The sequence below is a fragment of the Miniopterus natalensis genome, chromosome 13 (assembly GCF_054644295.1).
Source record: "Miniopterus natalensis isolate mMinNat1 chromosome 13, mMinNat1.hap1, whole genome shotgun sequence".
In the NCBI taxonomy this organism is placed as follows: Eukaryota; Metazoa; Chordata; class Mammalia; order Chiroptera; family Miniopteridae; genus Miniopterus; species Miniopterus natalensis.
Genome location: NC_142093.1, coordinates 12,578,978 through 12,603,855, shown reverse-complemented (window position 1 = coordinate 12,603,855; position 24,878 = coordinate 12,578,978). Strand labels below are relative to the sequence as shown.

The 24,878-nt window shown below is 37.4% G+C and overlaps 1 protein-coding gene and 3 non-coding genes across 5 annotated transcripts in view; all 4 read right to left on the bottom strand.

The window, feature by feature from the left end:
* WDR43 (WD repeat domain 43) overlaps positions 1–24,878 on the bottom strand; it is a 35,229-nt gene that overhangs the window by 1,800 nt on the left and 8,551 nt on the right. For both annotated transcript variants that reach the window (XM_087823438.1, XM_087823439.1), the window contains exons 3-16: positions 24,717–24,838; positions 20,581–20,701; positions 19,463–19,602; positions 16,992–17,094; positions 16,406–16,470; positions 14,228–14,399; positions 12,787–12,873; positions 11,297–11,428; positions 9,694–9,822; positions 6,663–6,749; positions 6,019–6,050; positions 4,962–5,025; positions 2,486–2,599; positions 1,886–1,955 (exon numbers count right to left, since the gene is read on the bottom strand). In XM_087823438.1, the coding sequence (XP_087679564.1) occupies positions 1,886–1,955; positions 2,486–2,599; positions 4,962–5,025; positions 6,019–6,050; positions 6,663–6,749; positions 9,694–9,822; positions 11,297–11,428; positions 12,787–12,873; positions 14,228–14,399; positions 16,406–16,470; positions 16,992–17,094; positions 19,463–19,602; positions 20,581–20,701; positions 24,717–24,838 (1,438 nt within the window). The remainder of the gene's footprint in view (positions 1–1,885; positions 1,956–2,485; positions 2,600–4,961; positions 5,026–6,018; positions 6,051–6,662; positions 6,750–9,693; positions 9,823–11,296; positions 11,429–12,786; positions 12,874–14,227; positions 14,400–16,405; positions 16,471–16,991; positions 17,095–19,462; positions 19,603–20,580; positions 20,702–24,716; positions 24,839–24,878) is intronic.
* Positions 10,934–11,009, bottom strand: LOC148091608 (small nucleolar RNA SNORD53/SNORD92). Its single transcript, XR_015715619.1, has one exon. It is a non-coding gene; the product is annotated as a small nucleolar RNA SNORD53/SNORD92 (small nucleolar RNA).
* Positions 11,776–11,853, bottom strand: LOC148091607 (small nucleolar RNA SNORD53/SNORD92). Its single transcript, XR_015715618.1, has one exon. It is a non-coding gene; the product is annotated as a small nucleolar RNA SNORD53/SNORD92 (small nucleolar RNA).
* On the bottom strand, positions 19,889–19,973 carry LOC148091606 (small nucleolar RNA SNORD53/SNORD92). Its single transcript, XR_015715569.1, has one exon. It is a non-coding gene; the product is annotated as a small nucleolar RNA SNORD53/SNORD92 (small nucleolar RNA).

Genomic DNA, 24,878 nt, shown 5'->3' with positions numbered 1-24,878 from the left:
GAATCAGACACCGAGATTTACTTTCAGAAATATTACATTCAACTACAACCCACTTAAGTAGTAACATTAATATTCTTATGTGCATAAAAGCACATGCACATTACAGAATTCCATCAAGACTCCACTGAGCAGGGTGAAGTACCACAACGCTAACAAAACGCCATCTTAAAAAAATAAACCCAAGGATGTGGGAAAAAAAATGGAACCTTGTATGTTGTGGATGGAAATGTAAACTGGTGCAGCCACCAGGAAAACAGTACAGAGGCTCCTCAAGAAATAAAAAACAGAACTACCTATGATCCACCAATTCTAATTCTGAGCATAGACTAAAGGAAACAAAATCAGGATCTAGAAGAGATATTTACACCCATTGTTCACTGCATATTTACAACAGCAAACAACCTAAGTGTCCATAACAAAAGAATACGAAAATATGGCACATACATATAATTGAATAGCAATAAAAAAATAAACGAAATCGTGCCATTTGTGACAACATGGATGGGCTTTGAGGGAACTAAGCAAAGTGAAATAAGTCAGAGAGAAAATGATAAATACTGTATGATCTCACGTGTAAAATCTAAAATAACTGAACTCAGATATAGAAAGATATAGAAAACAGACTGGTGATTGCCGGGGGAGGGGAGGGGTGAAGGTCAAAAGGTACAAACTTTAAATTATAAGTCCTGCGTACGTACAGCCATGTTTTTATGCCCTTCAGTTATGCTTATAATGTACAAAGGTTTTGTTTCACTTTTTAAATGTATTTCTAGGTACTTCACAGTTTTTTTATTGCTATGAATGAGATCTGATGCATTTCCCTGATATATTTTCTGACTGGGACATCCATTAGCAGACATACATTACTTGCACATAATGCTACCAATTCCTTTTATTTCTTTCTGATCTTGGTATCCAGTAAACTTGATTATTTATGAATCTCATTAGTAAGTGTGACTGCACATTCTCTATGGAGAGGATAATAATTACCATGTTCGATGCTCTAGAATTTGTTCTTTCATACAGTAGGAGGCAGGGCATCCAGAGCAATAAAGGTACACTAGGGTCTTGTTACTGTCTTTCTGAAAATGCTTCTAAACTTTGATGTCGAGTAAGGAAATTCCCTTAAATTCCTAGGTTGCTTACATTATCAAACACTGCGATACATTCAATTTTATTAAATTCATTCTATTAATATACAGTGTTCCCTGTTAATCTATTAATATGGTAACTACATTAACAGATTTCTTGATGCTAAATCACCTTATAATCTTTAAATAAATTCTACTTGGTAATGACTTAATTACTACTAAGCATTTATATAGTCAATTTGTTACTTAGGATATTTAAGGACGGTCTAAAATGTTTACTATCCTTGTCTGGTTTGGACTCATAAAATGCCTAAATGGAAAAAACGTATTCCCTGAAAGATTGAGAAATTTCATGCACAAAACCTCTGTATCTGTTATCTTATGAGGGGAAAGTTTTGATTAAATCAATTTTAAAGCTATTGGCTTATTCAAAGTTTCTATTATCTTTGTGGCTTATTCAAAGTTTCTATTATCTTTGTAATTTTGGCCATTGATGTTTCCTAACAAATTACCTATATCATCAGGTTTTTAAATGTACTGGCATAAAGTTCATTCAGTATTCTTCTATTTAAATCTCTTCCATACCTAATGTCTTTTTTTGTCACTGTTATATCTGTGCCTTTTCTAACCTAATCATATTTTGTCTATTTTCACCACAGGCTTGCCCATTTTCTTAGAGAAGGTGCGATCTCATTCACATTGGTATTTTTTACAAAATAAGATAACAGAACTGAGTCAATGTGAAAAATTAAATGCTCCAATTGCAGACTCTGCCCTACACCCACAAGCTTTACCTTCTTCATATACCAGTTTTGCCTTCTGTTCAGGACAAGTCATTCCCTTTGTTTTCTCTGAAGCTGTAACCTGAAAGATAATAAAATGCCTTTATGAAGTAAAGTATAAGTTTATCTCAACTATCACAACCCAACCTTTTCCAACAGTAAACTCACCCTCAACGACCATAACTGGACGCCCTCAATACAACATAAATCAAATACAGGGCAAAAAACAATTTATCAAATACAATAAGGAAAGAATGACTCTGTAAACGTTGAAAATTCTTTAAAAAAGGTGATCAGAATTTCTTTCTGTGACAAAATGTTTTAACTATTTAAATATAAATACCCTGTAACTTTTTGTTCATAGTACCACAATCATCCTAACTATATTAACAACTGAAATATAATGAGAACCTTTGAGTAAAAGTTGAAATAGGCACAACTGAGTTTACTCACTGTCAAATACATAACATTTCCAAGTTCAAGACTGGGTCCTGATTTGCCAACTTCTTACTGAAATAGGGAGCTTTCAATGTCCAGGTAAATGATCCTTATTCCTTGCTCCATTCCCATCACATCCAAAAGTCTTAGCACAAAACACCTTAATTTACTCACTTGTGTGATTAGAAGGATAAGCTTTCCATGAAGGTGGGAGAGTTTCTGAAAAGTTTTTACTCTGCTTTCCATTAACTGGTATAGTGTCCCCAGCTGGGGTACCAGGTCAGGCAACTAAAGAAAAAAAAAATCATTTGATACTATGATGACATAATATAGTTAACATACAAATCATGCTCAGATGTGCCTGAGTATTTAGCCACTGCACCACGAGCCATCTGCTTGCATTTCCAGTGGCGGTGGCTGCTTATGATAATAGTGTAGCAACATCTCAAACTTTCGGAGGCTTTCAATGTACTAACAGCAAAATATAACACAGTTTAAAAAATAACGATGTAAGATCAGGAGGAGAAACTGCAAGGTAGGAAAACATGCAGGGTGAAGCTTCTTTTTTCTCAAAACACTATTTCAGAGACGGTCAATATAAAGGAGACACTAAATTAAAAATACCCCCCACCGCCCAGCCAGGCGTGGCTCAGCAGCTGAGCTTCGTCCTAGGATCCAGGAGACGGTGGTTTGATTCCCAGTCAGGGCACATGCCCAGGTTGCAGGCTCGATCCCCAGTCGGGGGGCGTGCAGGAGGCGGCCGATCAATGACTCTCTCATCATTGATGTTTCTAGCTCTCTCTCTCCCTCTCCTTTGCTCTCTCTAAAATCAATAAAGATATATTAAAAAAAAAAAAAAAATACCCCCACCACCTCTCTCAGGGCTAAAGGGTACTTCCCTCTGAAAAACCTACTCTCTGATAATGTCACATTATCTATCTCAACCATAAGGCCCCCAGCGAGCTGGAGGGAACTTCACAACTTCCAGAGACCACCAGGACAAAGTGACAAGAGTACAAAGCTGATCTGATAGTATTTCAAACACACTGTTAATTAACCCTCTGAATCATGCTTAAGAAATGAAAGCAGTCATTTCTTTTGTCCCTCCAGAGCTACAGAAAAAGGGACCCACTCCTTGCCCTTAATTAGCCTTACTTGCCCTATCTGATACTTTAGTGTAAGTAAAAGTATTTCATTCAAATGTTAAATTTTAAACATATATACATACACACAAAAATGAAAATGCAGCTCAATATAATGGCATTTCAATTACCATCATCTCCTTTTCCTTTGTCCCCATTCAGATTATAAGCTCCAGGAAGAGAGGATCAGTGTCTTGTACATTACCAAAGCCCCCATGCCTAGATGGTCCTTGGCTTAGAAAAGGTACTTAAAGGTGCCTGATTATAACAGTAGAAATAAAGGAAAAGTGCGAGGAAAAGCACCATTTTCTGAGGAGAGAGAATTGTTGTGGGTTGATGGTCCCTCCTAGACCAAACTTCTTTTGCCTGCTTTGTATGACTTTGAATGTTACGCAACTACTCCAATAGTTTTCCCTTAGGAGTTGATTCCAGAAGGGATTCTACTACTAGGCCTCCTTGGGCTCTTTTCACTTCTAAACAAGTCGCTTAGATCCCCAAATGAGTGCTGTCCTGTTTGCCAGCCAGAATCCTAAGACCTGATGCTTCCAGTGATCCTTCCAGCCCATCACCATGCTACTCGGCCACTCGACTCATCTCCACCCCCAATTCATCCCCCAAGATTTCTGCAAGCAGGGAAACCTAATATCATTCCTTACTGTTTCTGGTCTCTTTCCCCATTCTAACATCCTGGCAGAGTTCTCCATGGACATACAAAGAACAAACTGCTGACTGCAAAGCAGCTTATCCAATAGTTTTTCCCTTTCAAACACATGAGGGCGGGAGAGTGAAAGAACCAGGGTAGCGACGAGGCAGGAGCTGGGTGAAGCTGTGTTAAGAAAGGAAGGGCTATAAAGAGCAACTGAAAATTTACTTAAACTATCCACTACACCCTTTTTAAAAAAAACTATTGTAAAGTGCCAAATACATGTATGACAATAAAAGAAAAATTCTTCTACCTTAATATGTAACTCATTTAATGGTGTGGCAAAGAACCCAGCTCATACTGTGACATTTAACATTTTTACTGGTGCTGCAGTAAGATACTATGTTCCCTCCCTTCCATGTGCACAACCAAGAGCTGAGGGCAGCCCCAGTATAACCACAAGCTACCTTTTACCCTCCCGGGACAAGGTAGGGCAGACATGTTAGCACATATACAAAACTTCTGAAATCTACTAAGTGTTTAAGAGAGAAGGGAAAGACACAGACAATGTAAAGATGATTTTGCGTGAACAGGTTACGGATATAAAACCACCTGAAGGCTAATAGGTCAATATATAACTTTCTCCAAGTTCTCCATAAACATGTCATTTTTAAGTCCGGGGGAAAAGACCAATTTATAAAAGGAAACAGGGTGACATTATGACACTGTACCTGGGGAAAAACAAAAATCTCTAGAAGCAGCAGCTGATGGCTGAAGGACAGATAGAGGGTGGTTTTGTTAAGCCATCAGTTTATAACCCTTACCAAAGCCAAACTATTCAGCAACTGTAGCCAAAAAGACTTACTGTGGACAAGTATGATGCGTGGACTGTTAACACACATTTTAGCCACTGAACCATTAAAACAGCACTGAAAAGAAACGGGGAAAAAACAAGTAAACTAACGTACACAAGTTCAAAATTAAATACAACTAGCCATAAAATTAGAAAAACTCAGGCAAAGTGAAGATCTACAAACTGTGTTCTGAGACGACAACTACAGTGAATAAACCAGAGAATTTGACAGTCCTTACATTTCACTGAGTATTTCAGATCTGTGTAATATACTGATCTCTTGGGGAGGGTGGAGGAAGTAAGATGGACTGCAATGCAGAACAAAATTCCCTTCCTCTAAAATAATGTAAGAATAAAACTCAAGCTTTTCCTTCGTAATTAACTGCTATCAGGGCACTAACCTGGGCTCAACTGACTTTGCATTTTATGTTCACAGTATTTGAGCCCACCATCTACTTATCGTCAGGTACAAACAGCAAAGGATCCCTGCACCAACATTATAAACAGATACACACCAAGAATGTGTAAGCCAGGCCTGAGGAATTCTTTAGCTTTCCTTTGTGAAACCTATCAGGAAATAACTTAGAGAAGAAAAACTGCATATTGTAGACACTCATAATACTATAGTAAAGCTTAGGATCTCTGAAATATCACCCGTTTAAATATCTAGTCATCTAATTATTAACAAAAAAGACCCACAAATTTAGTCTTTTATAACATATTGCCTTACAGTGTCTTAGCAGCTACCAGAGGTTAGGCAAGTTCTACAAATGGCTATTTTACACCAAATCATTAAATAAGACTAATTCATTAAATGACCTGATAATAAAACTAAAAAACCTACAGAGTTTTCTAAAAGAAAGAAAAAAACTATAATGAAATATTAAGAATAAAGAATCTTTCAACTTAAAACGTGGGGACAGCAATATCTGACAACTGAAGAGTTTTATTAGTCAGAACCTGGGGCTACCTCCTATGCAATCTCATGCTGTCGGGCATTGCTGTTTTTAATAGTAACCTTTAAAGTATTTATAAAAGCAAAGCAACTTAAGTCATTTAAACATCTTACCTATTAGGATGTCCTTGTAATCTCTTTGTAAGCTGAGGGGGAGAAAAACAGTATAAGCAACAACAGCACTTCGGAGACAGCCATTGGCCATCAATTCCCATGATACACACATGCACAAAAGCAAAGGAACATAATGAGCATGAAGGAGATGATGACTCTTAAACTGTCTAATTCCTAAATGTTGAACCAATACAACAGAATCTGGAAATATGCTCCAACAATAAGAATAATGACCTGATAAAAACTTAGGCTAAGATTTATCCAAATGAATGTCCACAACAGTCCAATGTGTAGGGACAGAAAATAGGTTGCAGGTAGCCGGAAACGGGGGGTAAGGGAGAATGGGGGCAACCAATGGGCACAGGATTTCTTTTTGTTGTGACAATAGTACAACCTGTGAATACACTAAAAACAGTGAACTGTGTATTTTTAAAGGATGAAGTTTATGGGGTGTGATTTATATCTCAATAAAAAATACACAAGACAAAGTCATTAGGCAAATACTGTTTGAGTAGATCTATTATCTATCACCCACTGTGACTATCCTGCTTGCTTGCATATGGCAAATCCATTTCTCTAAATGATGGATTTACATCTTAAACTACTAGTATTAGAACCTTGAAATGAACAGGGTACTCAGTTACCTCTTGCAACAATGGAATAACAGCATGCAGGGGCATCCTTAACACAGTCCTCTTTATTAGGTTTAAATTCCTAGTTTGAAGTACTTTCTGTAAGAAAATAAAAGAAATATAAGCATACTCAGAAGCTAAGAACACTACAGAAAAAAACTGTCAGTAAAATAATTTTAAAAACCAAGCAATAAACTACGAACTGAATTTCAGCAAATAAAGGTAGGAGAGGCTGAATTAAGAATGTTATATCTTATGGCTATCAGAAAAGTACATTTACTTCAATAAACAGGTTTCATCTCTACAAACTCTAAACTTTTATGCTCTAAATGTAAAGTAATCATATAATTTGTTGTCCAAACTGGGACACTTCTGAGAATGAAAGGATTACTATGAATAATTACACCAAGATAAGTGGTGTAAACCACAACTGTCAGGCAGTAAGAGTATCTGTGGCCTAGCTATTTAGAAGTTATTCCAAATTGCAGGGCAGAAGAATGTTTAACAGGCTCTCAGAAAATTCTTATGCCCACTCAAGACAGAGGCTCTATGATAACAAATTTTTCAAATTTAAAATAAGCAAGCACAATGCAGTATGCAGATGATGTGGTGTAGATTTGTACACTTGAAACCTTATGGTTTTATTAATGAATGAGATCCCAATGAATTCAATTTTTAAAACCTTCAAAAAAATAAATAAAAATAAGTTATCCTAAACCAAGCAAAATTGTAAAAAGAATACAAAAGTTAGCATTAATTTCTGCCGGGAATATATTTAAAGAAACAACCCTAAAAACCACAGCCACTACCAAGAAGATAATACTGACAATGGGTTTCTTCTTTCACAATCTTACTGCATTATACCTGATATGTAATAAACAGTGCACACTTAAAGTGTACTATTTGATCACTTTGACATAAACATTTACACATGAAACAAACACTAATGTTAACATTCTATCGCCCTCAAGTCTTCTTGGGCCCCTTAACTTCTATACTTCCTTCCAGCCACACCCCCAGACAACCACTGAACTATATATTGGTTGGTATTTTCTAGAATTATTATATAAATGAAATCATACAATATAATATGTACATTTTTATGCCTCGTTTCTTTCTCATGGCCTAAGTTTGCAATTCATCCATGTTGATGTATCAATAATATATTTCCTACATTGCTAAATAAGCAATTTGTTTATCCATTCATATGTTGAGGGACATGGGTTCTTCCTAGTTTTTGGCTATTACAAATAAAGTTGCTTTGACCGTTCAAAAACAAGTCTTTGTATGAACAAATATTTTTTTAGTCTCTTGGTAAATACCTAGTAGAATTGCTGGGTCTTATGGTAGATGTATCCTTAACTTTTAAGAAACTGCCGAACTGTTTTCCAAAGTAGTTGTGCCACATTACATTTCCACCAGCAAGATACAAGTTCCAGCTGTCCCACATGCTCCACTATAGATGGCACTGTCTTTTAAATGTGATCAATCTGTAATGGCTATGTAGTGTTATCTCAATGTGATTTTAATTTGCATCTGTGATGATTAATGATGTATAACAGCTTTACATGTACTTATTAGCCTTATGAATTCTTTTGTGAAGGAGCTGTTCACACTTTTACCAGCCGTTTTTTATTTGAGTTGAGCCTCATGAAGTTAAAAGTTCTTTATATAGTCTGGATATAAATTCAGTCAGACATTTGAGTTGCATTTTTCCCCAGCCTATGGCTTGCCTTTTCATTCTCTTAACAGTGTCATTTCATGAGCAAGTATTTAATTTTCATGAAGTCCAACTGACCAATTTTTCCTTCAGCATTTCACGTTTTTTATAATGCATCTAAGAAGCCTTTCTCCATTCAAGGTTTGCAAAGATTTTTCTGCTGTTTTCCTCTAGAAGTTTTGTAGGTTTTGGTTTTACATTTATATCTATGATCTGTTTTGTGATGACTTTGTAGGTTTTGGTTTTACATTTGTATCTACGACCTGTTTTGTGTCAGGTGTGAGGTAAAAGCTAAGATGTCATTTTTCCATGTGAATATTTAGAAGTTCAGCACTAGTTTCAAAGACTTACTTTCTCCACTGACTCAACTTAGTATCTTTGCTGAAAACTACCTGTGCATACTACACTAAACTATAATCAACCTTCTAAAATATACATACTCACAAACTATTTTCAAAGTAATTTTAATTTTTTAGACATGCTGGTTTCCCCTTTCAATTTGCAAAATCACCTTAGACACAAATATAAGATATTCCCATTTAAATCAAAATATAAATCAAAAAGAAACTTTATAGGTTACATATTAAAGTCACATCTATACTGAGTGGCACTGTAATAATGCTGAGTCACTAAGAATAAATGCATTTAGCAAATGTAAATTGCTTTAAGCTAATCAGGCAGTGCTTAAATCCAAACTTTTACACTTTTCTCTACAGACTGGTATCAAATTCTGGGATTTAAGAAGACCCAATTAAGTAACTTCATACAAGCAGTCACCAACTTACAAACACAGAAATGCCTCCCTTTATATAAAGTTTCTAGTACTTTTACCTCTAAATACTTCATAATATAACCCCCAACCCTCTTGAATTTTTCCCCAAACCTCCTACCCATTGCCAAGGTTCCACCTCACCGCCCCCTCACGGCCAGGGGGAAATAAGTTTCTGGAATCCAGAGTAAAAACTCAGGAACGCATTTTCCTACAGAAAAAAATATAAATTGTGATCTAGAATGCTGAGTATTATAATTCGGGTACACTACGTCTATAAGGCTTTTGTGAACTAAAGCCTAAAAACCTAGTAACAATTCTGAACAATATTTCTATGAGAAAATGCATTCCAGGTTCAAAATAATTTAATACAATCCCTTTGTAGGTTAGTGACTGTCTGTATAATGCCACCAAATTATATATATTTGATTAAACTCACAAAATATTAAATTCAAAATGGCTACATGACTACTCACTCTGTGAATGTACTATGTCAATCATTTCTAAGAAAACTTAACCATCTTAATCTGTTTAAAAACTGCTGTAATACTTACATTTAGCATTTCCAAATCATTGCTTTCTAGACCCTGGGCCAGAAGCACTGGAAAGCTGTTTGTCTGCAGGTCCTCCTTTTCTTTCCTTGAGTCTATGTTCAGCGCTCCCAGGCGCTCCTCAATGCTAGCCTGCAGCAGAGAGAGGACTGGTTAAGTTACCGTGACACCAGACAAGGCCTAAAGTAGTTTGCTCAAATTACTTTTGCTTATGTCTCAGGAGACAAAAGGCACTGCCTGATTCACACCTCAACCCTGAAAAACACAAGTCTGCTCTTTCTCATTCCAAAAGAATCTCATTGTCATAAAGCCAATGTTGGAGGTAAGTGTAGTATCTATAATTGAAGTTTTCAGAGTCTAGTGCAAAAACAACTGCCCAAGAAGCCATGATTTTAAAAAGTAGTTCATAAAAATCCCTCTATATGAAGATTCAAAACAGGCAAGGATCTGGCATCTGATTACTAAAAAACAAAAGACCCATTTACACAAAAGCTTCCCCCCTTCCATAACTATCCCTTGCCATCAACCTCAGATCTGCAAAAGGAAATAAGTACTATTAAAAAAGGAGGACAGTTGTTTCCAAACAATATTTGAAGTGTCTTCCTATTTTTCTCTTTATCAGTCAGTTCCAGATGGTGATTTATTTTCTGTAATATACTATAACTAAGTTTCCTTAATAAATACCTAGAATTTAAGTGTAAACAAGCATGATGAAATATGCTATACAAAAACTTAATTGTACAGAACTGACCCCTTATAAAACCAAATCTAACTACATAAATATAATGTTCTATGACTACCAAAGCAAAAAGAGATGCTTTGGTAAAGCCTCCTGTTTGGGTTATCTTATGAAAAACATTAAAAAGGCAGGAGGAACTGAAAGGGTTGGATCTAGGCCAAGATCAAGAAAGTTGCTGGCATATTATTTTTAAATATAGACATCATGTTATTGAGAAAGTTTTTATGAACAGTAATGTTATCCTCAAACCCCCACTCAACAAAGTAAGACATTTAAAATTAGGTAAGGAAACATCATAATCTTTCTCCAATTAACAGTAGAACAGTTAAAATGCTAGACAACAGGGATATATGTGGACGGAAGAGGAAAAGAGGGTTCTACATAGACAAGTACAGTAACCACAGAAGGGTTTGAAGGGTTGAGAGAAAATGAAGTTTATCAGCCCTTTAAGAAGTTATATTAACGATCACTTTTAAAGACCAACTAGCACTAAAGCAGCCAGGAGTGCTCAGACAGCCAAGAGAAGAGGCATCACTGGAACTCAGCAACATGCGAAACCCAATGAAAATCATCACAGCAAGTCCTGGCTTGATCCTTTCAATTATGTATCCAGCGAACCTAACAAATGGCAAAAACAGCAGTCTCTTTAGTAAGAGTGCTATCTTCTCCATTAACAGTGGCTTTGTATGTAAGCCACTTATTTACTTTGTGGGTAAGTCTTACAAAGGTCACAATCTAGAATTTCAGAACCTACACGGGTGGCTGGGGATGAGAGAGGATAACCGCAGAATCTAAGGAAGTCTCTGAAGTTTAAAATCCCAAGTATTCTTAAATTTCAAACTCAAAGATGGTCAGTGACTGTATTACCTCCTTTTCCCCTAATTTTCTCTTGCTCTCTACTTCTTCAGTTTGTGGAGGAGCGGGCTTGATGGCTGCACGATGACCAGGCAGCCCAGGCACCAGCACTTTCGCTTCAGAATTCATCACTGGTGTTCTCACCTGTTAACCAGGAATAGCAGGGGTGTGACAAGAAATTATGCCTTGGTCCTTGCTATATTTATCCCCAGTGAGAAAATGAACAGCTTTAAAAAGATTTTTCTACTGGAAAACTTAATATAACTTAATATACTATTTGTTAAAGATAAATTTTAAGTGAATGTTGTTAGCAAGTAAGTTTTTAAATTATCATTTGAGAAGTCATAGTTTTAAAGCATTCAAAACCACATAAGGATAAAAACCAGAAAAAACAAAATCTACAGATTACACTACAACATACTGACTTAAAAATGTTCAAGAGTAAAGCTGTACATCTTATGACCACTGTCAGCAATTGATCTTTGCCAGAAATGCTCAGACAGCCAAGAGAAAGGTGTCATCTCTGAAACTCAGCCAGAAGCGAAACCATATGGATGTCATCATTGCATGTCCTGGCTTTCCTCTTCTCATTAAACTGCCAAACATGATACCTACATGTAGATGCCACACTGCATTCAAAATAAAGCATCGTGATGGTGCTCTTTATATGGTCTTAAGTTCCAGCCCATCATTGTTTTTTTAGGTCTTATTCCACCATGAAATATAAAATTCCTCTCAGCAAGCTATGTTCCTTTAAGTATTGAGATTAAAAAAATAATTTATTGCCTGGCCGGTGTGGCTCAGAGGTTGAGCATCAATCTATGATCCAGAAGATTGTGGTTCAATTCCAGGTCAAGACATTATGCTCGGGTTGCGGGCTCGATCCCCACTAGGGGGTGTGAGGAAGACAGCCAAAATCAATGGCTCTCATTATTGATGTCTCTATCTCTCCCTCTCCCTTCCTCTCTCTGAAATCAATACAGACATATAAAAAATATAATAATTTATTGATAATTTGATATTGATATTTATTCAGTGATCATGCATGGGGGAGCAGGAAGAACTACATCCAAGGTCTTCAACTTCTAGCATCTATTTACTTATTCATTCAACAAATCAAGAGCACAGAAATGAAGAGTTTTATAATCTTGGTATCTAAAACCTAACCCCATGAAATTTGTTAAGATCATAAAGAGGATATTAAAGAATCTAAACATAGCCCAGCCGGGTGTGGCTCAGTGGTTAAGGATCGACCGAGGATCCAGGCGATCAGGGTTCGATTCCCGGTCAGGGCACGTGCCCGGGTTGTGGGCTGCAGCTGATCAATGACTCTCTCTCATCATTGATGTTTCTATCTCTCTCTCTCCCTCTCCTTTCCTCTCTCTGAAATCAATAAAGATATATTTAAAAAAAAAAAAAAAAAAGAATCTAAACATAACATTACATAACAATTCAATTCATCCGAATCTTTTTTTCTCAATTTTAGTATGTAAAGCACTCACCTTTGTTATAGCTGTTTCTACTTTTGGAGCCCAGCAGTTTGAAATATCTCTTACTAAACACATGTGAGGTTCTTTGGAATTTAAAGCCTGGAAATACAATTTTAGGGGTGAGGGAGTGAAGAGAGTGTCAAACAAAGCAATTGGGAATAAGAACAAACGCAAATGCCTACTTGTACAATTTTATGACAACACAGAAGAGTATGAAAGGCTTCCACACAAAACTGTGAGCCACTCAAATGGGACAGCACTCAGATGGACAGCGCTGAGGAAAATGGGTAAACTCTAAAGACATAAGGCATTATGTTTACTTTCTTCAGTTATGAACTGCTCAAATTTTCACATGTACAGTTTTAAAAGATCAACAGATTTTTTTACATGTGACAGATTTTAATAAAAACATCAGTTCATCATCCTTGTCAGGAATTAACCTGTGCTAAGAATGGTCCCATCCCAAATTTCCTACTGCTGACCTTTCCGTAAGTGAGTCAAGGACAACACTGCTGATTAACAAAATGCTGGGGTGGATATCTGGCTACGGTATTCAACAGGGGAAGTCAAATGCAGCAAAGTCCATATGTACTCATAAAGCTTTAAGGTTATATGTAATTCTCTATACCCATATAATCAATAAATATCTGGAAGGATCAAACAAACAGGAAATAATGTCTGCATCTGGAGAGGGCAGGTAGCAGGGTTCACATATGGCAAGAAGACTTACATTTACAACTTAACAATTTCCTTTTTTATTAAACTAAGTCCATGTATTAAATTTTTAAAAAGTACTTTTAAAGACAAGAGCTTGCTTGAGCATGTAATATTCCACTCACAGTCTGAGTCTTACTGAATCAATGCATTATAAACGCAAGCTTAAGAAATAACCTATTGGACATACTCATAATAACTCATCAAAAGTCTCCAAAGAAACTTTTGGTAAGAAAGAGTAAAATCATTGCACCGCCCATTACATTTCCACTTAGAAAATTCAATGGGTGCTATCACTAAGGGCTTTCTTATTAAGATTTATCTTTTGGGTACTTGGGCAAAATTCTACCGTATCTGTGCTGATCAAAAGAGCAGCCACTAGAAATGTGTGGCCACATGTGGCTACTGAACACTTTCTATGTGGCCAGTCCAAACTGAGACGTGAAAAACAGACACCAGATTTCAAAGTCACAGTGCACCAAAGAGAGGAGGGGCGGGCATCAAACACCTCAAATAATGGTTTATACCGATTCACTAGCATTAAAATGTTTTGGATGTGCTGGTTTAAGTAAAATTATATAGTTTTCACATATTAAAATAAAGCACCCAATGAAAGGTTCACGAAGGAAAATACGTCACTTCTTTTTAAGTATTCCAATAAGCAAACCAATGTATCATTTTAAAACCATTCTTTCCCATAGACTTGTTACTGCTTTACTCCAGAGTAGCATCTACGTACCACTCGCTCAATGGTGGGCTGAAACCAATTGCCATATACAAGCAACAAAGAATTTTTGTCTGGGCAAAAACCAGCTGCTAGAACAGGAATGGGTTTTGGTGTTGATTTCTTGCCTTTCCCAGGTGTCGCTATCTGGATTGTGCAGTTTGAAGTAAAGGGCTTTTTACAGTATCTAGAAGTAAAAAATAAATTAATTAATTAAAATATTTGAAATAACGTCTCATACTAACTCTTTGAAGTTGGCATGAAATGTGACCCTCCTCTGGCCTTTACACTACCATCAGGAGTGACCAGGGTCCCCAAAGCATTAGTGTCCCTGTCAGGACTTCATCTATTCCCAACCCACTCCTCACCACGAAAATCTTCCTTCAGGCCCATCTGCCCTTCTATCCCACTTCTTCAGGTCCCACAAGAGGCCCCAAGCTCCCAAGGGCTCTCTCACCACCCTGAGCTTCAGTCCCAAATGGCTATGAACACGCCCTTATCAGCCCCAACTCTAATTGCTCCCAACCACTAAAAGCCTCACCACAACTTCAGCAACATAGCTCCAGAAGCAAAATTATACGCAAAACATAATCGACAAAATTATATCCTCACTGTCTTACATAAGAGCTCTCTCCACCTTCTTGCTCTACACGGGCTCGTCGCAGCAGCCCTCCCAAGTCACAGCTGTTTGCCCTCCAACACCTTTTGTGCCAGGGACGCAGGAAATGATTTAACATGCTCCTGTTCTTTCAACACTCCGAGACAGTCTCTCCCTCTTTCACCTCTAAAACCTTTGAAACTGTTGTCACCAGATACCAACTACCTCCCCCTCCTGCTGTCATCCAAAGACCCCTGGGTCACTCGCCCACATTTCTTAGAAGATTTTAGTGGCTCACTGTCATTCTGTCCAATGCTACTCCTGAGGAATTCCTTTCTTAGTGGTTTCTATATCCAGCATGCAGGTCGATGACTGTTCTGACACTGTCCTCCCTCAGTTCCTTAACCTTCCCACCTCCAACAACTCTGCCCTTCACTGTACCTTGGCCACTCATTGCTCACACCAGACATCCTATCACCAATAAATGTACACACGCTTTAATCTCAATTGTAAGCACCCCACTATCAATCTTTCCAATTCACCCTTCCTAGTACCCTGACTCCAAAGCCATCTCTACTCGGGATTTCTGACCTCTACTTTGGCCTTTACTCCTCTGTAGTCTACTTTCAACACATCAGACAGAATGACTCCAAACTTAATGTCTTAAAACTTAGGTCACACCCCATCCATACTCTGCTTAAAATCCTTCAGTGGCTTACTGTTACTGCCCAAGTCCTCACCATGGCCCACTACTTCTGGGGCCTCAATGACACATTCTATGTACACATTTGACGACATAAATTAAGGCATCAAGTTATTAAGTTACCTCTGAGCGTAGAACTCAATAGAGGGAGGTGGGTCTTTAATTAATTGTCTATGCATCCTGAATATTTAAAATAAGTGTATATTGTTTTCACAAACAGTTTATATTTAAATTACTATACTAGGATTATAAAAGAAAAGATTATCAACTGACAATAAAAAGTTGAAATTATTTTTTTAAGTTTAATATAATTATGCACATGACTGAGTTCAGACCATTTTTATAGTATATGACAAAGATCGGCAAACCTTCTGTAAAAAAACAGATAGCATATATTTTAGTTTTTGGGGCCACATAGGGCCTCTACTGGGTTTGGCCTCCAGCCCATAATTTATTGACTCAATCTATGACTACTGTACATCCCACCTGCAACACTCCCCCATCCACCAAAACACTAGCACCTTAACTGATCCACGTGTGGTGAGGGGAAGCACTATCAAAGTTTGAAATTAAGGTGTCACCAAAAGTTCACAAGCAAAACTCTCCAACTAAACCACTTCCTTTTAAATTTTATCATTAGAACTACCAACATTTACTAAGCCTGCATCATAAAAAGCCATTCTCCCAACCACAAACATGAAGAAACAATCCATGATGCCAAAATCTTGAATTCTCACTGGGAATATACGTAGTCATATGGATAAAGAATTAAGGATGCTTTCACAACAATCTCACTGAAAAAATAATGCAAAGAATACTGAGGTGGGAGTATAAAGAGGTAACAAGGCAGGGAAGGAAAATAAATTTCTGACTTAAGAAACTTCTTACTTACCCATTTAATATGTGTTCAAACAAATGAACTTGACCGTCTCTGCAAACAACAGCTAACTTGACAGGCTGAAAGAAAAATGTAACTGATTAATAAATGTACTTCAGCATACTCTAATGGACAATTACTTCCATAATATACTTACAAAACTTCAATTCTCCTCCCCATCCTTTAAATAACCAGAGAAAAACAACAGCAAGGATGCACAGCTTTTGCATTTAAAAATAATTACTGTCTTTGAAATAATTCGAGTTGTCCAGCTTATAAATAAAGAAGATAACACAGTCAAGGAAAATGTAGCTTGGAAGTTAGATGAGTGAAGTCACTCTCAAGTGCAGAGGCTGACAACAGGAAACTGGTGGGCCCCACATGTAGTAGTCAGGACTGCTGAAAGTGCCACTGCACCCGGTCCCTTCCCCTCAGGAGAGCTGACCACGGTGACCTAATGGTTACTTCAAACAGTCTAAGAAGATTTTTTGTTATATTTCGTTCTTTCTCCCCCTCCTTCCCTATTCATTAAATCATCAAAACTCATTTTAAAAATATATGTGAAATCCAAAAACAAATTCTCAAAAATTGAGCCATTTACCTCTTCTTTGTTTTCTGACAAAGTCAAGTCAATATAGACAGGTTCATCTGTAACTGTGAAAGACATCACTGCATTCTTTTGTTTGCTTTCTGACCGGACCTGCCTAGATCACAAAACCAATGATTAGAGAGTAAAACAGGTTTTATTTTTTAAAGGCATACACCTAAAAGGAGTCACAGCATTAGATTCCCAATCATTTTTCATCTTTTGAAAACTAGTTAGGTGACTAAGGATCAAAACAACGGAAGCACTTGTATCACTACCATATAACATGGTTGCATGGGAAAGGAGAAAGCACTAATGCATTTCTGGCAGATTTAAACAATGGGTAACATTCTCTGTTCTTTTCCATTAAAACCTATTTATCTATCTTGATTGATGCCAACACCACACTGTCTTTATTACTGTAGCTTTACAAGCCTTGAAATCAAATGAGTCCTCCAACATTTTTTTTCTAATTTTTTTTTAACCCTCACCCAAGCGTATTTTTCCATTGCTTTTCAGAGAAAGTGGAAGGGAGAGAGAGAAAGAACAATGCAAGAGAAACACACCAATTGGCGACACCCCCCATGCACGATGGGGGCCAGGGATCAAGCCTGCAACCAAGGCACGTGCCCTTGGCAGGAACTGAACCAGGGACCTGTCAGACCTCGGGCCGACACTCCCAACCGCTGAGCCAAACCAGCTAGGGCACATTTTTCTTTTTCAAATTCGTTTTAACTATCTCTGTCCTTTGCATGTCCACTGGAACTTTAGAATGAGATTGCCAATTTCTACTTGGTCTGCTGAGATTTTGACTAGGTTTGCACTGAACCCATTAGTTAATTTGAGAATTAACATCACAGCAATACTGAGAAAAAGAATGCAGAAGTGCATGCACATGCACACACACACAGACACATATACAAATGATCTCATTTTCTGTTCATTCCTTATTTGAGAATTCATTTACTTGTCAAAATTTATTTGTAAGCCTCAAAATCAGTATTTGTGGAGCTTTCACAGTCTGTAACGGGTACACACACAGGCAGTGAAAAAATGAGTTGGCTAGCACTCACGAGGTCAAACAAGGCTATGCTCTGCCTTCTTATTTCAACTCTCTTTCTGTGGTGTATTTAGTGCTGTATTTTTTGCTTTTGTGATTTCTGCTGGTGATTTTACTGTTTAAAATGGCCCAAGTGTAGTAGTGAAGTGTTGTCTACTAAGAGCAAAAAGGCTGTGATATGCATTATGGAGAAAATCTCTGTGTTACATAAACTGTTCTCACATAAGTCAACCAACAATAAACACAGGTATTATCTTGGAGACTTTGTGTGTTCAGCTCCAGATCACCCCAATAAAGCAGGTACTGCAATACAGCAAGTTGTGCTCGTGGAGGCATCTGTGAAGTACAATAAAGTGAAGCATAATAAAACGTGTTGCCTGTGTGTGTGGTGTGTGTGTGTGTGTGTGCGTGTGCATGTGTGTAAAATTGGGTATCTTTAAACACAAATACACATAAAACAAGGTTATATATTAATTAGATGACAAAAATGTGACCAGAGAGGCTGTAGAAACCTACACCTGTGTTTCCCCGAGGAGTAATAGTTCGGTATCACTAAATCAGTGCTCATGAGAACTTCATACAGCATAATTACAGTGAGTAATGAGAACCGATTGTACATGTATATACATGGATATGTGCAAAACCAACTCAATGGAGATAGCTTTTCAACAAGCCATACTGGGACTGTGCGATAACCATAATGCAAAAACATGAACATCAATCCAGTCCTCACCACACATACATATTAACTCAAAACAAATCATGGAACCAAATGTAAGAGCTAAAACTATAAAACTACTAAGAAAATCTTTGTGACCTTGGGTTAAGCAAAAATTTCTAAACATAATCTGGACTTCATCAAAATTAAAAACATCTTTAAAAAGATAAGTCACACACAAAAAAATTATATACATAAATGCACAAGCCATGGACACAGACAATAGTGTGGTGAAGGCCTGGAGCAGGGTAGGAGTGAATGGGGAAAAAAGAGGACATTTGTAGTTCTTTCAACAAAATTAACTTTTACTTTTAAAAGTAGTTTCAAAAACATAGCCAAGGAATTTAATGTCCTCAGTAAACCATCAGTAAATAGACATTACTGTACTAACCCAGTAGTTATCTATTTCAACAAACTCAGATATTCTCCTAAAATTTTTTTAAAGGTTAGTTTTAAATTGCCCAGTCATAAAAATATTCAGCTCACTACACCTCTAACAAGCATAGAGAAAATTCTATTATATAGTGCTCTTAAATTTTTCTGATATAGACCTGTTTAAGGCAAGCTCAGTTCTTCATTACAAGTCAATATAAATCTAACATTAACTACAATAAAGCAAGTCTCGTATTCATCATTTATATTAACCATATAAGCTGTGACAGATTCTTTCAAGGCAAAGTTACCTCCCAAATCCAAAAAATTACATACCAGACATTAAGTAACCGGTCATGTACTGCTCCAGATAAAAAATAAAGACCTGTAATTCCATCAAAGGGTTGGCTCTCGTTAGGTGGTCTGATAGTAGTGAACTTAAGTGATGAAACTGGCGCTGCATGTCCCGTGAAGTGCTAAAAAAAAGGTTACATCACATTTAAAAGATGGATACAAAACAGTAAAAAAAGCTGAGTCCATATGTATCATAAGATATGTCATACATTTAAAATCAGAGCTCCAGACTAAAGGCAACAAACTTAATTCTAAGCAACTGAGGTTAATTGTGCTATCTTCACTTCTTAAGAAGTCCATGTGAAATTAAGGTGTTCCTTCTAACATGACAGTACTCCACATTCTGTATTTCCACTTTTCAGTTAAAGATCCACTTAATTCTATCCATTTTTAAAGGGGTAAGACAAGGTGCTCAGACACAGCCAAGGAATTGTAGGTCTTCATTTTACTCTCAGTGAGTCGAAACCACAATTTTAAGGCATCATCATAGCACCAAAAGTTCAGTAACCCCTGAGCACTCTCAAATCTAATATTGTCTCCACAGTTAAATACTGTAAGTGGACCAAATGTTGGACGCAAGCTAGAAATCAAAATCACTGCATAGTAAAAGATTTCTAATTGATATGCCACCTATTTGTTCAGTTCATTTTCCCAATGCATGTGAGTGGACATGTATAACTTATTTAATATTTAACATCAACAAACCAGATTTGGAGGCAAACTTTTGTCTATTAATTCTATTTGATATACTTAAAAATAAAGAATCTATGTGTTTTTAATATATCTTTATTGATTCCAGAGAGAAGAAGGAAGAGGGAGAGAGAGAGAGAAACATCAATGATGAAAGAGTCATTGATAGGCTGCCTCCGGCACGTCCCCCACTGGGGATCAAGCCCGCAACCCGGGCATGTGCCCTGACCAGGAATCGAACTGCGTGCGATCAACCTCCTGGATCCTTGGTCGATGCTCAATCACTGAGCCACGCCCGGCTGGGGAAGAATCTGTATTCTTAAAACCACGTACTATGGTTCATAGCCTCTACATTTCTCCATACTTACTCTAGATGACTATTATGTTTAGAACTAATTTGATTTACTCACTCTGTAGACTTCTTTGGTCTCCAAAACCCATAGTTTGATTGTTCGACCAGCTGAAAGCAACATCTTTCCATCTGGGCTGATACACAGGGCACTAACGCTGCTATTGTCACCTTTCCATTTGCTGTATTGTGAAGAGAAACAAAAACATCTCAATAGGAAGAAAACTTTATTCAGGACAGAAACATAACAAAAAACAAACCGGACGTTAAAAATACCACCTAAGGTTCTATGCCAAACTGCATTCCCTAAAAACTATGGCAGAAACTAACCTTGAACATATCACTAAGGTAAAGCCTCCCTGACAGGACTGGTTCTTTTTTGTTTTAGTTTTATTTTTTTTTTTTAAATATATCTTTATTGATTTCAGAGAGAGGAAAGGAGAGGGAGAGAGAGAGAGAGAAACATCAATGATTGATCGAGCCCACAACCCGGGCATGTGCCCTGACCGGGAATCGAACTGCGATCTCCTGGATCCTAGGTCGACGCTGAACCGCTGAGCCACGCCCGGCCGGGCAGGACTGGTTCTTAAGAGGTATCAGGAAATAGTTAAAAGTTATAAGAATGTAGCCAGGCCAGGCATGGCTCAGTGGTTGAGCTCTGACCTAGGAGCCAGGAGATCGCAGTTCGATTCCCGGTCAGGGCACATGCCTGGGGTGCTGGCTCAATCCCCAGTAAGGGGTGTGCAGGAGGCAGCCAATCAAGGACAACTCTCTCATCATTGATGTTTCTCTCTCTCCCTCTCTCTTCCTTCCTCTCTCTGAAATCGATATTTTAAAAAAAAAAAAAAAGAGTTGTAAGAATATAAAATGGGTAGTTGTATACCCTGTGATCCATAAGGTGGATTTTGTTAATACCTAGGAAATTACCATGCTGACTGGAACTCTACAAGTCCATCCTATCCCCACCATGGTTCCTACATGCTCTGGAGGGCTGGCTTTTAATTTGCCAATAATATAAATGATTCCTCAAATTAGAGTCCAAAAAGGCTATTTCATCCCAAATCCACACAAATGAGCACCACCTGATAGAGTAAAATAAATTAAGTATTTTAACCTCAAATATAATCAGCAGCATGAATCTTTGTAGTCTGCTGCACACATTAATACTGTCAGCAGGGAGCTTAGTTACTCACTTATAAATCAAGAAATAACAGTAGCAAACATTACCAAAAGAGGTTAACTGTAAAGTGAAGAAAATGTACTGCTCTACCAGTCACATCGGAATACGTCGAATCACTCACCCGAAACACTGAAGACCCCTGCCTTATGACACACACACACTTCACTAAGCAAGTGCTGAAAATACATAGAACAGTATTATAACCTTAGGGTTAGGAAGGCTTTCCAAAGCAATTACAAACCAGAAACCATAAAGGAAAAAATGACCTGATTTATATCTGTACCACAAAATAAGTGGTAAAATAAAAGCAAAAGGCTAGGAGAAAATATCAAAGATATATATACTATAGACAGAAGATTAATACTTAGAACAAACAGCTCCTTGAGCTCAAGAAAAAGAATTCAAAATAAAAATAGACAAAGGATGTAAACAGGCAATTCACAGAAGACAAATTTTCCATAAACATGAAAACACCAACTTCGCTAGTAATCAAGGAAAAGCAGCAATAATGTATGAGAACTTTTCCTTTACCATCATCAGTTCCTAACATTTTTAACAATTTCTCATCAATTCCCACGGCTTCAACACTCACTTGTATTCATTATTCAGCATCTATTCACTGAACTGATACATATATAAAGACCTAAGACATGATCCTCTCCGATTCAGCATTGAACATCCCCATTCAGCACTGAAAATGCCAGCACAGATCTAATACAGCCACCACCTCCTCCCTCCCCCATTAAGAGCTTTGCAAATCAAAGTGTAACCCTCCTATATCAACATCACCTGAGAATTTGTTAGCACAGGCTTCCAAGCCCCAATCTAGACCTATTAAATCAGGTCTGTATGCACAAGTACTGGATATGCACAGTAGAGCTTGAAAAGCACAAGATCAGAACACTACACCCTGGGAAATGTGATTGGTTCCACAGGAATGACCCACACATACTGACATCTGAAGGCCACCTAATCACTCTACAAATGAAGCCCAACAATTGCGCCATACAACACACACAGTCCTTCCAATCAGATTTTTAATGTTTCATTTTCAATATTAAAAGCCAGCCAAAGACTGCACTCATTTGAAGGACATCTTTAACATTAAAGACAGAGGCCAAAATCAAAACTCAAAACACATCCTCCTCAAGAGGGAGCTAATGTAAGGAACAAAAGAAACATTAAACCCTACAACTAATACCTTTAGGTTTAGAATATATTATATGCAACAAAAAATATTCAGAGAATAAAAAATGGTTCCTGTAAGTTAAAAATACGGTAAGTGAAATTTAAAAATGCAATAGAAGCCTTGGAAGGTAAAACTGAAAAAATTCCCCAGCTAACAGAAGAAAAAGACAAAAGGGAAAAAATGACAGAAAAACGTACAAAACTTAAAGGATTACTCCAGGAGATGCAACACCTAAACAACAGCGAGTACTAGAGAAAGATTTAAAAAAAACAGAGGGGATGAACACAGCACAAGAAAAATGAAGAACACAGATTTCCAGGCTAAATGGTCCCTCGAATGTAACTATAATTCAATGGTTTTAAAAAAACAACTACTCAGGATATTTTAGAGTACTAAGAATAATTAACACTGAAAGCTATAAAACCAATGCTTCAAAATCCTTAGGGAAAATTATTTCCAACCTAAAATTATATATCCTCAAACAATGAATCAACTGTGAGGCTAGAATAAAGACTCTCATGGACAGGCAAAATCTCAATAAATTTACCACCCATGCACCCTTTCTCAGGAAGCTACCAATTTGTTTGCTTCACCAAAAGGAAGGAGCAAAACAACAAGGAAAAATGGAATTTAGGAAATAGAGGTTACATCTGACAAGAGAATTTTCAAGATGACAGAAAAAGGAAATCCCAGGACAACTGCTTATTCAGCAGACCCTGGAAGAAGGCAGAAGTCCTCCAAGAAATAAATATAACTGTAGGAAAGCCTCCAAGAAATAATAAAACTGATGTGTCTAAAAATAACTGAGAGCCCAGCCAGGGGTGGCTCAGCGGTTGAGCGTCAACCTAGGATCCAGGCGATCAGGGTTCCATTCCTGGTCAGGGCACATGCCTGGGTTGCGGGCTTGATCCCCAGTTGGGGGCGTGAAGGAGGCAGCCGACCAATGACTTTCTCATCATTGATGTTTCTCTCTCTCTCTCTCCCCCTCTCCTTTCCTCGCTCTGAAATCAATAAAGATATATTTTTTAAAAAATAAAATAAAAATAAGAATTACTACTATAGAAGAGAGAATGAAATGATTGGTACAAATTAAGCAATGCATAGTATGTCCTTTGAACTAGCTCCTCCCATATTCAGACATTGATGAGATTACTTTTTCCCAAAGCATTATTTTGGTTACTTTATTTCCAAGACTCTGCCCTTCTGGTAAGCAAGGCTCTCTCCTGCTTACCAGAGAGCTGTCCGTGATTTTTACCTGACACTTAAGGCCAGACTCTTAAGATACTTTGGCCCATATCCTCTACCAGCATAACCTCCTAGTAATGTCCCTCCTCTACATTATCAGTTCTAAGTAAACCTTTCACTTCCCTTTCTCCTAGCCTTTGCCATTTCCCTACCTTCCTTTTCCCATCCTCAAAAGGATTCTCTCACCCTCTTCTATCCAAATCTTACCTATCCTAGAAAGCCCAAGAGAAATCCCTTCTTTTCCATCAGGCCTTCCCAACACTCCCCTACTCATGTTACCAGTAATCACAAGCTACCTGATGACATCTCTTGAGCAGTTATCTCTTGTATCATTATTTAACTTTTATGTATATTAAAGTCTTGTATGCAAGATTTGATTAAAAGTTCCTTGAGAATAGTCTACAGCCTTAATAGTGTCAACATTCCCCACTATGTCCAATATCAAATTTTACTTATAGCAAGAATACAGTCTTAGGGAAGAAGAAGGAAAAAAAAAGAAGTCTTGATTTGTCAAATTCTAATGCATTTCCAAACAGAAACCAAGTCACTCCTCCAGTACCATAGAATCATCAGTGTTACTCACCACTTTACTTTGCAGGTCTGTGTATTCCACTCCACAATATGTTTATCATCTGAACAACTATACAAACAGCCATTGTCTTGATGCCACTGTATGCAATTGACTTTGTTGTCATGTCCACCGCTCTGTATATTTAAAAAAAAAAAAAAAAAATTAAAGGAAAAA